At 38.1% G+C, this 13,307-nt stretch overlaps 1 protein-coding gene across 1 annotated transcript; it reads right to left on the reverse strand.

Annotated features, from left to right (window-relative positions):
• Positions 1–325: 325 nt before the first annotated feature.
• LOC134574730 (vitellogenin-1-like) lies at positions 326–4,003 on the reverse strand. Its single transcript, XM_063433829.1, has 3 exons — positions 3,894–4,003; positions 2,601–2,783; positions 326–921 (listed from the first exon to the last, which is right to left on the reverse strand). Exons 1-3 carry the CDS (start codon positions 3,961–3,963, stop codon positions 326–328), a joined length of 849 nt encoding a protein of 282 aa, XP_063289899.1. The 5' UTR covers positions 3,964–4,003.
• Positions 4,004–13,307: the final 9,304 nt, after the last annotated feature.

Genomic DNA, 13,307 nt, shown 5'->3' on the forward strand with positions numbered 1-13,307 from the left:
TCCTCTAAAGTCACTGTATTTCATCCACATCAAGCTATATTTGCTTTGTTTTATTTTTCTCTTTAATGGCTTCTGTAAAGTAACCAGACACATATTCGACATAATGCTGAAGCTTTATTGGGCTACTATAGGGAGTTAATGTTAAAGTGATCAAGCAGAGAAAGAGTAAGCAGTACATTTTCAGCTGAGGGGGTTATCCATTTCTGGAATAAAAATTTCAGATCTGAGGAAGTGAATCAGAAGAAACATTAGATTTTAACAGGTGTAATATTTTAATAGGTTTGCCAATAATTATCAATGATACATTCTCACGTTCCAGAGAAGTTTATCCGCGAGAATTCAGACGCCTGTATTGCTTTTTACCTCTCGCTCCATTTATTACTGAATTATTGTTTCTGATACTGCGAAACTGTTTATAAACATTGTTTTTTCTTGAGGGTTGAAAGCTTGGATTGGGTTTCACAAATTGTAAAAGGTTTTTGCTCTCTGCAAATAACTCATTACTTTCACTACTGGATTTAGATTTTTGGTGTTGAGGTACATGTTTGGAATTAGAATCACTAGAAGATTTAGAGGAAGATCCAGAGGACAATTCAGAGGAAGATTCAGAGGATGATTTAGAGGATGATTTAGAGGAAGATTTAGAGGAAGATTCAGAGGAAGATTCAGAGGATGATTTAGAAGAATTAGAGGACTCTACTTCGTTATTGTTGCTTAGAGAGGAATCATTGACAATGGAAGAATTTACATTTTCTTCTCCTGCATTTTCTACAATAGCAGGCACTTCCGGATCTGTAGCGGTTTGTGCAAAGTGATTGTAAATTTCTCGCTTTAAGGATGTCTGCTCAGCGGAATGTACAGTACTGTCTGAATCTTTAACATGCTTGGCCTGTGCTTCCTGTGGATGCTGTGGAATGTTAGCTGTGGAAACACAATCTCAAATGAATACGAAATGCATATGTAATTCAGACTTTGCTTTACTCTGCGACACATGGTGTATTGATTGCCAAACGTATCATTATAATTGACAACTGTATATTTTTCCTATCTACTTACTTAAACAAGTTATTTATTATCATGTATTGCCTACACTTCTTCCCTTTTCCTTCGATTGGTCCTATGTCATTCATTTGGAAAGTTAGCCAATGTGGGAATTTGACTATTTTTCTTGGCAAACCAATTCCAGTGGATATTAACCTGACTCATAATTTATACCATCTTTTTGGGCATTCAAAGGAAGGGCTTACTGAAGATGTTCATTCATGTAAGCTCCAACAGTATTTTCTTACCTAACATATGCCTTGGTTGATTAAATGTTTAACGCAAAGAAGACATCTGTTTAGTAATATATTAAATGTGTCATTAGAGAATGCCATTACATTTACAGAAAGTGGTGGAGCGCTTTGAAATTATTATTTTTTTTTCATACTGTAACTAATATGCATTGTACACCACAAAGAATGTGTTCTTAAAAACATCTTAAATCTTTGTCCTAAATGATAAGAGAGTCACCTCCACAGTGAATCTGTAGTATTTAATGCCATTAAGCTAATGCCTACATATAGCATCATACACTATTACCTCTACAAAACATTGTCATTACAATACACTTATAGAACATATGTCATTCCATGTAATCCAGTATACATCATGTTATGGTGTATCAGTTACAACGTTATATGGTTTGAAATATAGTTTACAGTCCTATTTTTATGTGTTAAACTAAATAAGTAAATTATATACACAAGTATGTAGGTTCTACTTTATATTTACATATATGTATATATACATAAATTGGCAGAAATCAGTTGTATTTTTTAGAGTGTAAGCACAATTAGGTCATGATCATATATACAAGAAGAAGGAAAGAATGTGCAAAGATACAAGGGTTAGGAATAAATTTTACACAGCAACTGTACTTTAAATATATTCCCCACTATACACCGCCGCAATCGTCAATGTGATGGATTTCATATTTTAATGTTTTTTAGGACGTATATATTTTAAAATAGGTTGTGCAGGGATTACTTATCAAAACATAATTAGATAAATAACAAAAATAAAGTAAAGAACTATCACAGTGATGCTAATTGGTCAAATATATCAAAATATAAAAAGAAAAGTAAATTTAATGCAACCTCAATTAAATGATTAATCATTCATTTTGCACTGGGCATGGGTAACCTGGGGGCTTTGCAAGAGTAATAACCAACTGAATTTTCAATTTCCTTGATGTTTCCATATTGAACACATCTGTATCTTGCACTTATTGGAAGTTCTTTTTGACTGTCGAATGCTAAATTTTGGAAGTAGAGGTTACTCTTCTTACATTTCATTAGCAAAGAGACATATTGTGCTGGGGGGGGGGTATAAACTAGGCATTATAAACTTGTTAAAGTAGTATTCTGCCTAATATATATAAATATATTATGTAAATGGTCATGCTAACATGATTATACTAAATATTAAACAAATACTCATACTCATATTCTACTGTACAAATAAGATGAGAACATATACATTTTTCGAGCAAAAGAAAATGAAAAAATGTTAAACCTATAACCAGACTAATTAGTCGACTGTTGTAGATGTTCACTTACCTCCGGGAATATTGTTCCTAGCATGAGGGTTCGCCAGGGAAAATGTTTCTGGTTGAGAGTGTATTTTTAGATTATTTTTGTGAGGGTTGGTATTGACTGATCCAGTATTGCTGAATTCTAAACTTCTCTTATATGAAGAGACTCCTTGAACCGGCTTCCCCGGGAATGAAAATGGGCGTGAGCCTAATACAAAAAAGGAAATAACTTCTGATTAGATGCAAACCTAAATCTCGGGGATTAGGACAGAACAAACGTCTATTCCCTATTGTTAATCTGTCCAGTATTGATATTATAAGAGACAGGATTGATAAATCCCTACAAACCATCATATTATCCTTCGACAAATACTTCTACAAATTCTAATGCACATCTATTTATTTAAGTAATTCCCTAATCACAATCGAGAGTGTGTCCTATGACTTCCGCTGGTGTTCTCTCTCTCCATGTATCTACTCTAAAGTCTCCACTGCTACATTATGTCTCTACATTTTATTGTCTACAATACGTCTTTTCTAGTACATTAAAATTCTGGCTTCACTCTATTATAACTCTATATAAAAAATAAAAAAAAAAGGATTTAGATACAGCGCTAACTCAAAAGGTGGCAACAAACCTGCCAGACGCATACCCTAACAATCTAACAGCATATAGCAGGTAAACGAAGAGAGAGGCAGGTTGCGACAACAAGAACTATCTTTTGTGAAGTTAAAATGATTTATTATTCATTTATTGAGTATCAAAAATTGTATAATCTATAAGTATATCTATAAAAAAAATCTCAAAGGTTGGAAATTAAACTCACTAGCAGGATTATTTTATTAATTTTGCATCAATCTCTCAATTTAATGTACTACTTAAATATATTATACTTACTTATATTATATAATATATTATATTCATATCCATAAATGTTACAGCACTGCTTAATTTGTTGGTGTTTTTAATTAAGTATTCGTAATTATAAGGTGTTTTATTGCAACTCTTTCCATGCTGGAAATGGATTAACTTAATTCTCAGTTTGCGATATAATAATTCAGCAATATATTTTTACTTAGTCCTGTTAGACATGTAGTATTCTCATATCTCTTTATTACAATTTGTATACAATTATGATTAATTTAACCACATCCCCCAAAATTAGGATACTTGAGTAAATGATGGTCTTTGACTCTACATGGCTTCTCTGTTCAAATTTTACCAGAGTTTTCTTATTTATCTTATGATAAAAAGCTTAATCAAGAAAAGAATAAATCAAACACAAGTAAAAATTTGCTAGTAAATCTGATCACTTACCACGTTGGTTGGCAGATAAACAAACACCTACCAACGTAAATACAATGATGGACTTCATCACTGCCATCATTTCTCACAAATGCGTTGTCATGTAGCAGATAGAGGAGGCAGCTACCTTTTAAGGGAAGAATGTGGCTCCTCCTTTGTAACTATAAATATTAAATGAAAGACAAGTAGGACCTTTCTACGCAGTCTCAAATGGTCACGATTCTTTGGTTTTCCATGAATCACTTGTTTTCGTGATACTTTCTTATCTAAAGAATGACACCATGCTTATCATCGAGGTGATACGAAAGGTTCATGACTGTGTTAAGTCAATGGTAAAAGTAGGTTGCAAAAATGATGATGGGGGTTATGGTCCAACAAGAAGTAGAAAGCCTGATGTAATACCTCAAAGCAGCACAATCATTTTCCGTGGCACTCCCACCAAACAAAAGAGTTGATGAGAGATGTATGGAAGGACAAACAGTGACACAAATCTCTGTAAATATTTAAACATGCAAGATATAGACAACTTGCACTTTTTTCCAAATGGAATTTTTGACACGTTTCACAATCCATTATATTATCCATTATATTATATTGTTTTCTACTTTTTGTATTTTCATTTATCAGCATCATACTTCTTTACGAAAACCTCCTCATTTGCTAGTATCTAGTATCGCAGGTGTCTAGTAAGAAATATGTACTATCAGGCAATGATAATGGTATTCATGTTTTTTCAACATTCATTTTTATTCATTTACTTCACTTCAACCATAATATGTACTTCATATTTATAGATTTAAAACAAGAAATTATCAAGTTATTGCAGTAACAATTTAAGTTGCATTGCTACATACAAGCATTACTGGAAAAGGAAAGAAAATAAAAGGGAAAATTATTTTTTTTCCTTTTAATAATCCTTTTTTGCAAAAATGTATGATCAAGATATTTATCCTGCTTGTAGAATCAGGTATAGTGATGTCCCGAACGGTTCGCTGGCAAATAGTTCCTGGCGAACATAGCTTGTTCGCGTTCGCCACGGATGGCGAACATATGCGATGTTCGGCCCGCCCCCTATTCGTCATCATTGAATAAACTTTGACCCTGTACCTCACAGTCAGCAGACATATTCCAGCCAATCAGCAGCAGACCCTCCCTCCCAGACCCTCCCACCTCCTAGACAGCATACAATTTAGATTAATTCTGAAGCTGCATTCCTTTTTTTTGTATTATTTTTTATTTTTTGTGTGTTTGTGTTTATTATACATTATCCCCCCATAGCCAGTAACCTGTGTTTATTATACATTATCCCCCATAGCCAGTAACCTGTGTTTATTATACATTATCCTCCCATAGCCAGTAACCTGTGTTTATTATACATTATCCCCCATAGCCAGTAACCTGTGTTTATTATACATTATCCCCCACATAGCCAGTAACCTGTGTTTTATACATTATCCCCCCATAGCCAGTAACCTGTGTTTATTATACATTATCCCTCCCATAGCCAGTAACCTGTGTTTATTATACATTATCCTCCCATAGCCAGTAACCTGTGCTTATTATACATTACCCCCCCATAGCCAGTAACCTGTGTTTATTATACATTATCCCTCCCATAGCCAGTAACCTGTGTTTATTATACATTAACCCCCCCCCTCCCATAGCCAGTAACCTGTGTTTATTATACATTATCCTCCCATAGCCAGTAACCTGTGTTTATTATACATTATCCCCCCCATCGCCAGTAACCTGTGCTTATTATACATTATCCTCCCATAGCCAGTAATGTGTGTTTATTATACATTATCCCTCCCATAGCCAGTAACCTATGTTTATTATACATTATCCCCCCCCATAGCCAGTAACCTGTGTTTATTATACATTAGTCATTTATCGTTGGACCTAGGCAGCATGATGTCTTAGGCCGGCCCAGAGAGTGAGTGAGTGAGTGAATAATATAATATATATGTTCAGAAACATATTAGTAATATATGTAAATCGGGTTCATGCAAAGAGGGTGAAAAGGTATTAAAGAAAAACACACTTATTGCATCAAATTTACAAAGCCAAACTTTTATAAGCTTTCCTCCTTTCTTTCTCGGGATGAGGAATATATTGGTTGTAGACTGAGGATTTCCATCTGCCCAATCTTTTAATAATATGCACTGGAGTGTCAGTGTTGAAGGAGACCGAAGCTGCCCCTATTCTAAATGAAAGACCTGAGACATGGATACAACCCAATCTTAGGAGTAGTGTTCTGATGTACAAGATGAATTTAGCTGTAGTCAGAGGGATTCAGTGAGAGTAGTGGTGAAATGTGTGTGGCATGACTGAGTGTGGGTAAGTAAGAGTCAAGTATTTTAACTGGGCACTAGTTCTAGGTGCGATAAAGTGGTATAGCGGATGGATGAGTAGTTTGGTTCGTTTTAGAGGTTTGTAGAGAAAGTATATAGTGATCATGATTTTTAGCGATATCCAATATTTTTAAGGTGGTCTCAAACAAACATAAAATGCTATATAAAATTTGTGGGAATATCGAATAGTCGTGTTCAGTAAATCAGAGAGGGCTCAGAATATCGAACCATCGATCGGTAACCTGCATGAAGTAGGGGGTCTATCTTTAATTAAATACGCGGTAATATGCTTTTAATGGGATAGGACATTAGGAAAGGTGTGTGATTGGGATAAGTGGTTGTGGCTGTATTTACCTTATCCTAGGACCGACCTGGCTCCTAAGCTTGAGCCGCGTGTGGCTGGATCACTCCTGCCTCCACACGAGCCTAATGCGGCTTGATCTCCTCTTCTGACTTAGCCGCGTGCACTGACCGCAGTGATCGGTCACGTGGCCCGCCTGGCACTAGGAGCACGGCTCAAGTCACGAGCACGCTCTTAAAGGGGCAGTGGGAGCCAAAAGTTGATTCAGGCTCCCATTGGCCCACGTCATTCCAGCACCCCCACACACAAACGTTTTGGGGGCACAATAGCTTGCATTTAAAAGAAAAAAACCCTTTTTTGACTGTAATATGATAGCAGTCAGTTTCCTTCACACGTGTGCGTTTCAGGGCCTTCCAGGGCACAGTGTCACACCAGTGCAACTCATATCTGGTGTAACAGTAGTGTACATTTAAAAAAAAATACAGGGGGCTTGTTGTCACCTTTCGGGGACCCTTGGTGTTGTACGTGGCTGGGTGGAGGAAGAGACCTTCAATGACATCAGTGAGGACAAGGAACGGGACATGGCTAGCTTGGTATCCAACCTTGTGCAAATGGGGAGTTTGCGGTTGTGCAAATGGACTGTTTGCGGTTGTTTGCAGTGCGTTAAACGGGGAGTTTGGTCTGTCACTGTGAAGCGGGCGTAACCCTTACACTACCTGATCGATACAACATCATACCTCATGTTTTAAAGCACGTTATTCAAAACAATTTAGGAATGTTAGGTGATTTATGCCCTTTATGGATTAAAACCAGACTCTTCATCAACTATGTAATTTTCCATGGGAGTTTTGCCATGGATCCCCCTCTGGCATACCACATTCCAGGTGTTAATCCCCTTGAAACAACTTTTCCATCACTATTGTGGCCAGAAAGAGTCCCTGTGAGTTTTAAAATTCGCCTGCCTATTGAAGTCTATGGCGGTTCGCCCGTTCGTGAACATTTGTGGAAGTTCGTGTTCGCTATTCGCGAACGGAACATTTTTTGTTCGCGACATCACTGTTCAGGTATAAAAAGTGAGACAAACTTTGGTATTCTAAGTTGTTTGCTCTATATACATACTTAGACCCCAAAAGTATGACTAATAGAGAATCCATCTCAGGGGTGGGGTAAGTGATATTCAAAGTTTTCGTACAGATTTTAAATGGAATCAATCAACATATTTGCGATAGAAATATTTGTAGGAGGGCAGGGAGGGACTCAGCTAAATTCAATAGGAAAGGTAGAATTAAAGAAATAAACATATAGATCTCGTCCCAGTTAGAGGTAGGATATGAGAAATACCACCAGGTGTGGAAAGGGCCGGTGGAAAGATTTTTAGCAACACAGATGAAGAAACATTTTTCTTCCCCCAAAGTGCATTTTGCCTGTGTAGGTCTGTGTGTGTCTAAACTCTCTTATTATTGATCTTACCCATCGTTTTGACCCTTTTGTGTATTTTACCCAAATCCTTTTTTCACCTTTTGTGCCTTTCCCTTTTGCCATTGTTTTCCTGCTTTTCTGTGTTGAGCTCCTTTGTGTGGTCTCTTAATCCTTCTTCTGTCCTTTTATTCCACCTTTTGGACAGCTTACCTCATGTTTAGCATATCATACCCAATTTAGTTTTTCATATGCCCCTCTTGTGTCACTTACCAGTATGTTTTACCCACTCTGTGTCATACTGTCCCTTATATCTATTGCCTCCTTTGTGTTTCTAACTTCCCCCCATTTGTGTCTCTTAATTATCTCTTTGGTGCCTTGCTCCCCCATTTGTGCCTTACTCCCCCAAAAAGGGGCTCATTGAACCTGTAGTATTCCATTAGCTCATCCATAAACCTGATTAGCATCCAGGATCGCAGCGGATCGCAGGTCCAGGTAAAAAACTTGTGGCTGGGGAGCCCACAATCATTAGGACGTACTATACCGCCCTAATGGCGTTTAGGCTCACTAAATGCTGGATGGAATAGTACGCCCTAACAGCGTTAAGGGGTTAAAGACATCGCCACAGAGAGGTAGAGCAAGAAAGGCACTCTATACTAACAGTAAGGAACAGGATCAGATACACAAGTTAATTCATTAGACGCAATATTTTATTAAACTGAAACTAAAGTATACAATTTACTCTTAAATACCTAATTGATTATAGCTGATTATAGCAATCTGATTTATTTCGATTCATACTTCATAGAGCATTCCTAATGCTATAGTGGCCTCGTGGTGAGTTAGGTCTCTGGTCCTCGCCTGTAGGGAGTAAAAAAGGTAGTTTACTTACCTTTATTCTCTCACAGTGATCAATTATCTAAGCAAATTCAATGCTTTGCCATAGGAAAGCATTGGGTGGGTAGTGTGCATGCAGGGCCGGCGCATCCATAAGGTGCATCCATAAGGGAGAAGAGCAGTGGAAGTCACACCCCCTCCTCTTGACATCACATCTACTGCCCTGTGTGTCCCCCTCTACTGCCCCTGTGTCCCCTTCTCTACTGCCCCCGTGTAGCTAGAAATCCTTGCACCGCCAAAATGCCACACTTCACCAATCAGATGGTCTCTGTAAGACGTTCTGTTTGAAATTGCAGAAACCTTCTGATTAGGAATATGGATCAGTCAACAGAAGCGTCCACAAAGTTATCATCGCCCTTCACAAGCAAGGAACAGACAGGGCCGGATTAACATAGGGGCTGATGGAGCTGCAGCTCCAGGCCCATTTAAAAAAAAATATATATTTTTTTTATTTACACACTACTCTTGGGTTTGCCACCTGACTAATATTTTACCAGCACAGCAGGTATTTGAGGCTGCCTGGCAATACAAATGCAGATATTTTGATCAGTATAGACTGAGATTGCTCTGCAATACCAGCACCGACCAGTAGGGGTCACTGTGTGTGGAGAGAGGCAGGGATAGGAAGTTACAGAATCTCCATGCCTCTCTCTAATCACTGATCCACGGGGAGAGTCCAAACAGCAGCTACCAGCCTACAGAGACAGACTACAGCTCAGGGAAGTGAGGGATGGAGGGAAAGTCAGCAGGGAGACATGGGGTCACTGAGACACAAGGGGACACATGGAGACACTGAGACACTAGGGGACACATGGGGACACTGAGACACTAGGGGACACTAAGGGACACTGAGACACTGGGGACATGGATACACTAGGGACACAGTGTCTCCATGTCTCCCAGTGTCTCAGTGTCCCCATAGCTACCCATGTCCCCATGTCTCTCAGTGTCCCTAGTGTCTCAGTGTCCCCATGTCTCCCAGTGTCCCCAAATGTCAGTGTCCCCATGACTCCCAGTGTCCCTATGTCTCCCAGCCAGTGTTTCTAGTGTCTGTGTCCCCATGTCTCTCAGTGTCTATATTGTCCCCATGTCTCCCAGTGTCCCCATGTCTATGTCCACAAGTGCCCCCATTTCTCCCAGTGTCTCAGTGTCCCCATGCCTCCCAGCCAGTGTCCCTAGTGTCTCAGTGTCCCCATGTATCCCAGTGTCTGTGCTCCCATGTCTCTCAGTGTCCCTAGTGTCACCAAATGTCTGTGTCCCCATGTCTCTGTGTCCCTAGTGGCTGTGTCCCCATTTCTCCCAGTGTCCCCATTTCTCCCAGTGTCCCCATTTCTCTGTGTCCCCAAATGTCTCTGTGTCCCCATGTCTTCCAGTGTCCCCATGTCTCCCAGTGTCCCCAAGTGTCTCAGTGCCCCTATGTCTCCCAATGTCCCCAAGTGTCTCAGTGTCCCCGGGTCTGTCAGTGTCCCCATGTCTCACTATGTCTCTCAGTGTCCCCTAGTATCCTAGTGACACAGGAAACACTGAGACATTGGGACACGGGGAAAAATGAGGACACTGAGACACTGGGAGATTAGGGGACTGGGCACATGGGGACACTGACAATGTGATACATAAGAACACTGATGCCAGGCTGGCCTTCCAATTCTTTGGACAAACATGCCCCTTTTTGGCAGTTCTGGTCACGTGACTGACACCAGCTTGACAAAGACCTTTTGGGGTTGAAACGTTGCTGTTGTGGTTCCTAATAAAGTGCATGTCTTGAACCAAGGAGTGCCTGGACCTCTATTACTTTACTAGTGATTCAAGTCAGTGGCCCAATCTTTTTCCCCCACCCATTGACTTCCTACTTCACTGGACACTGCTGTTAGGGTGTATGGATTTACCTGAAAGATGAAAGCATAAATTAGAGAGAGATTAGCATAGAGTATGTGTTTTCTTATAGCTGCATCCTATGAGTTTCCCTCCAACACGATCTCCATCAGATACATGACGCTTAAGAGGTATGACTGTTTTAGTGTTTTTGGTCGATAAGATTCTGTAATTAGGCACCCTTCGTAATTGTCAGCACCAGGCCCACTGGGCTCTTAATCTGGCTGTGGGAACAGAATATAAATAGATAGCAAAGACACTGAATGTTCCTAGAGACACCGTTGGAAGCATAGTTCACAAGTTCAAAGTTGAAGGAACAGTGGTTACAGTGGAATCTGGAAGGGGCAGAAAAAGAGACTGGAGAAGTCATTATAAGTTGCATTTTCAGTTGAATTTGGGGAAACCTTTTGAAGCATTCGTTATGTTGAGCTATTTCAATTGCTTTTGTTTGATTTGTTCATTGCAAACAGCTGAAAGTCTGTAAATATTGACAATATGCCTGATTTTCAATGGGGGTTGAATACGTTTGATTACAACTGTATATAAACTAAGTGTAAGTGTGTATAAGGGCGCCTATAGAAATTTAAAAAAAATCTCCAAGTTTTAATTAAATAAATGTCCTTAGCTACTTACCACTACTTAGTGTAAAACCTTTAAACACTTACAAACATATAGAAACCAGACACTTTAAGAGCAAAAGTTTGCACATTGGTTGGTTTATCTGTTAGCGCTACACTACAATTTCACTATTTCTGTATATAAACAGAAAATAGGATTCTGATGTAAAACCTTCACTATTTTGGAGACATTTAATGTGAACATCGAATTTAGCAAGTAATCTATGAGATCCAGTATGATTATTCATAACCTGGGGTAATGAAGGTACAATTTATGGGGGGAGAGGTGGTTGTGTGACTATACCTTATGAGGCGGCTGATATAGTTAACCAGTGAATTAAAGGTAGGGGTCAGTTCCCAAAAATCATTTCACACTGGAATTTCAATAAAAAAAATCAATATGGCAAAAATCTCATGCATGAAGATGTTTACTTATTTCTCTGTACCGTGAATCACTGGAACTAGCCAGCATAAGGTATAATATCTCCAATTAACATATTGGTTAGCTAAATAGTGCTCACTGCATTGCTACACATCTTTGATTGTTTCCAATTAACTCCCAAGACTTCAGAGTTTACTCTGAACCCCCAGATTACAGTGAGAAATGCAATGTATGTGCAATGTTTGCAACACTAAATCTTATGGGCATGAGTTCTGTAAAATGTGCTAGGAACCCCCTCTTATAATGGATGTCCTAGGGACTCATATTACTTTTAGATACATCATTATTTTTTTACGATTGGGATATGAGGAATTAGAGCTATGATTAATGACATGCATTGAAGGTAAAGCCTGGTTAGAGAGTAATGGGAGTCCATTGCATCTTGAATTCAGGTATTCCCCAGCCGAAAGGTTGGCAACTTTCGGCACTGTTGCCTACCCCTGCAATAGCGTTAGCCATAAGGTTTTTTTAAACTAAACTAAAATTGTAATTAATTGAAAGCTGAATCTGTAGAATTTAGACTAAAATAGCCTGGTTGTGATTATAACTGAGTTATTTTTTATTTTTTTCAGTAGGGATATTTTGCTTTAATTTTACAATTCATGTTTCAGTTCAATTCCCTGAATCAACTCTAAGCTCCGATAATTATAAATAACCCCTAATTGCATGTACCATTGCATTGGGCAGTGGGCACACTTCGTTACCTTGTACTATAACTGTGTCATTGAACTTTATTCTCTGTCTAGGTCTTGCCATACAGTCTCTTAGATGCTTAATGGACTGCATTGGGATTAAGTTATGTATTCTTGGCCACTACTCTTAAACATTATTTGAAAAGAAAAAAAAATAGGAAAAACATCTCTAAAATCCAAAAGGACAAAAAAACATAATATAGAATGCATAAATATATATCCAATATACTTTGATGTTTAAATATTGAGCATTAAAGAGAAAAAAAATGGGGTTGGGAACAAAATCTGTTACTGAATTCCATCACTAGATGGCAATATTTCAAAAGAAATGTTAAGCAATATTACACTTTATCACAATAAACATATTAAAGATAAAGTAAAAATGAAAATAAATACATGAACCAGCAACCTTATCGCAATTTAAGAGTTGAACCAAGCTAAAAGAAGGCTTAAAGATGAGATGATCAAACAGATAAAATAGTTACAATATCATGTAGAGTGTAGACTATATTCTAATTTTCAATTATTATTTTATTGAATTTTATTGAATAGACATCCTTACTATTACATTTTATGTAATGGTATATTTAGACAGTGTAGATCAACCTCTTTTGACCTATTTTAATGCTTTTAGGAGGTGCTTGATTTCTGTTTGTTCCTTGTCACCGGGAAAATTACCATTTGTTATATATGCTCTATATGAAGGATTGGCTTGCAACAAAATTCAATCTTTATTCCATTGTGAGCAGTGTAATAAAAAGGATGGAATGTAATAAATGTGTCCAGCTAGTTTTCTCTTGATTTCAGTTTCTTCCTCTGTGTTGCATGAAAACTA

This window comes from Pelobates fuscus, chromosome 10, assembly GCF_036172605.1.
Source record: "Pelobates fuscus isolate aPelFus1 chromosome 10, aPelFus1.pri, whole genome shotgun sequence".
In the NCBI taxonomy this organism is placed as follows: domain Eukaryota; kingdom Metazoa; phylum Chordata; class Amphibia; order Anura; family Pelobatidae; genus Pelobates; species Pelobates fuscus.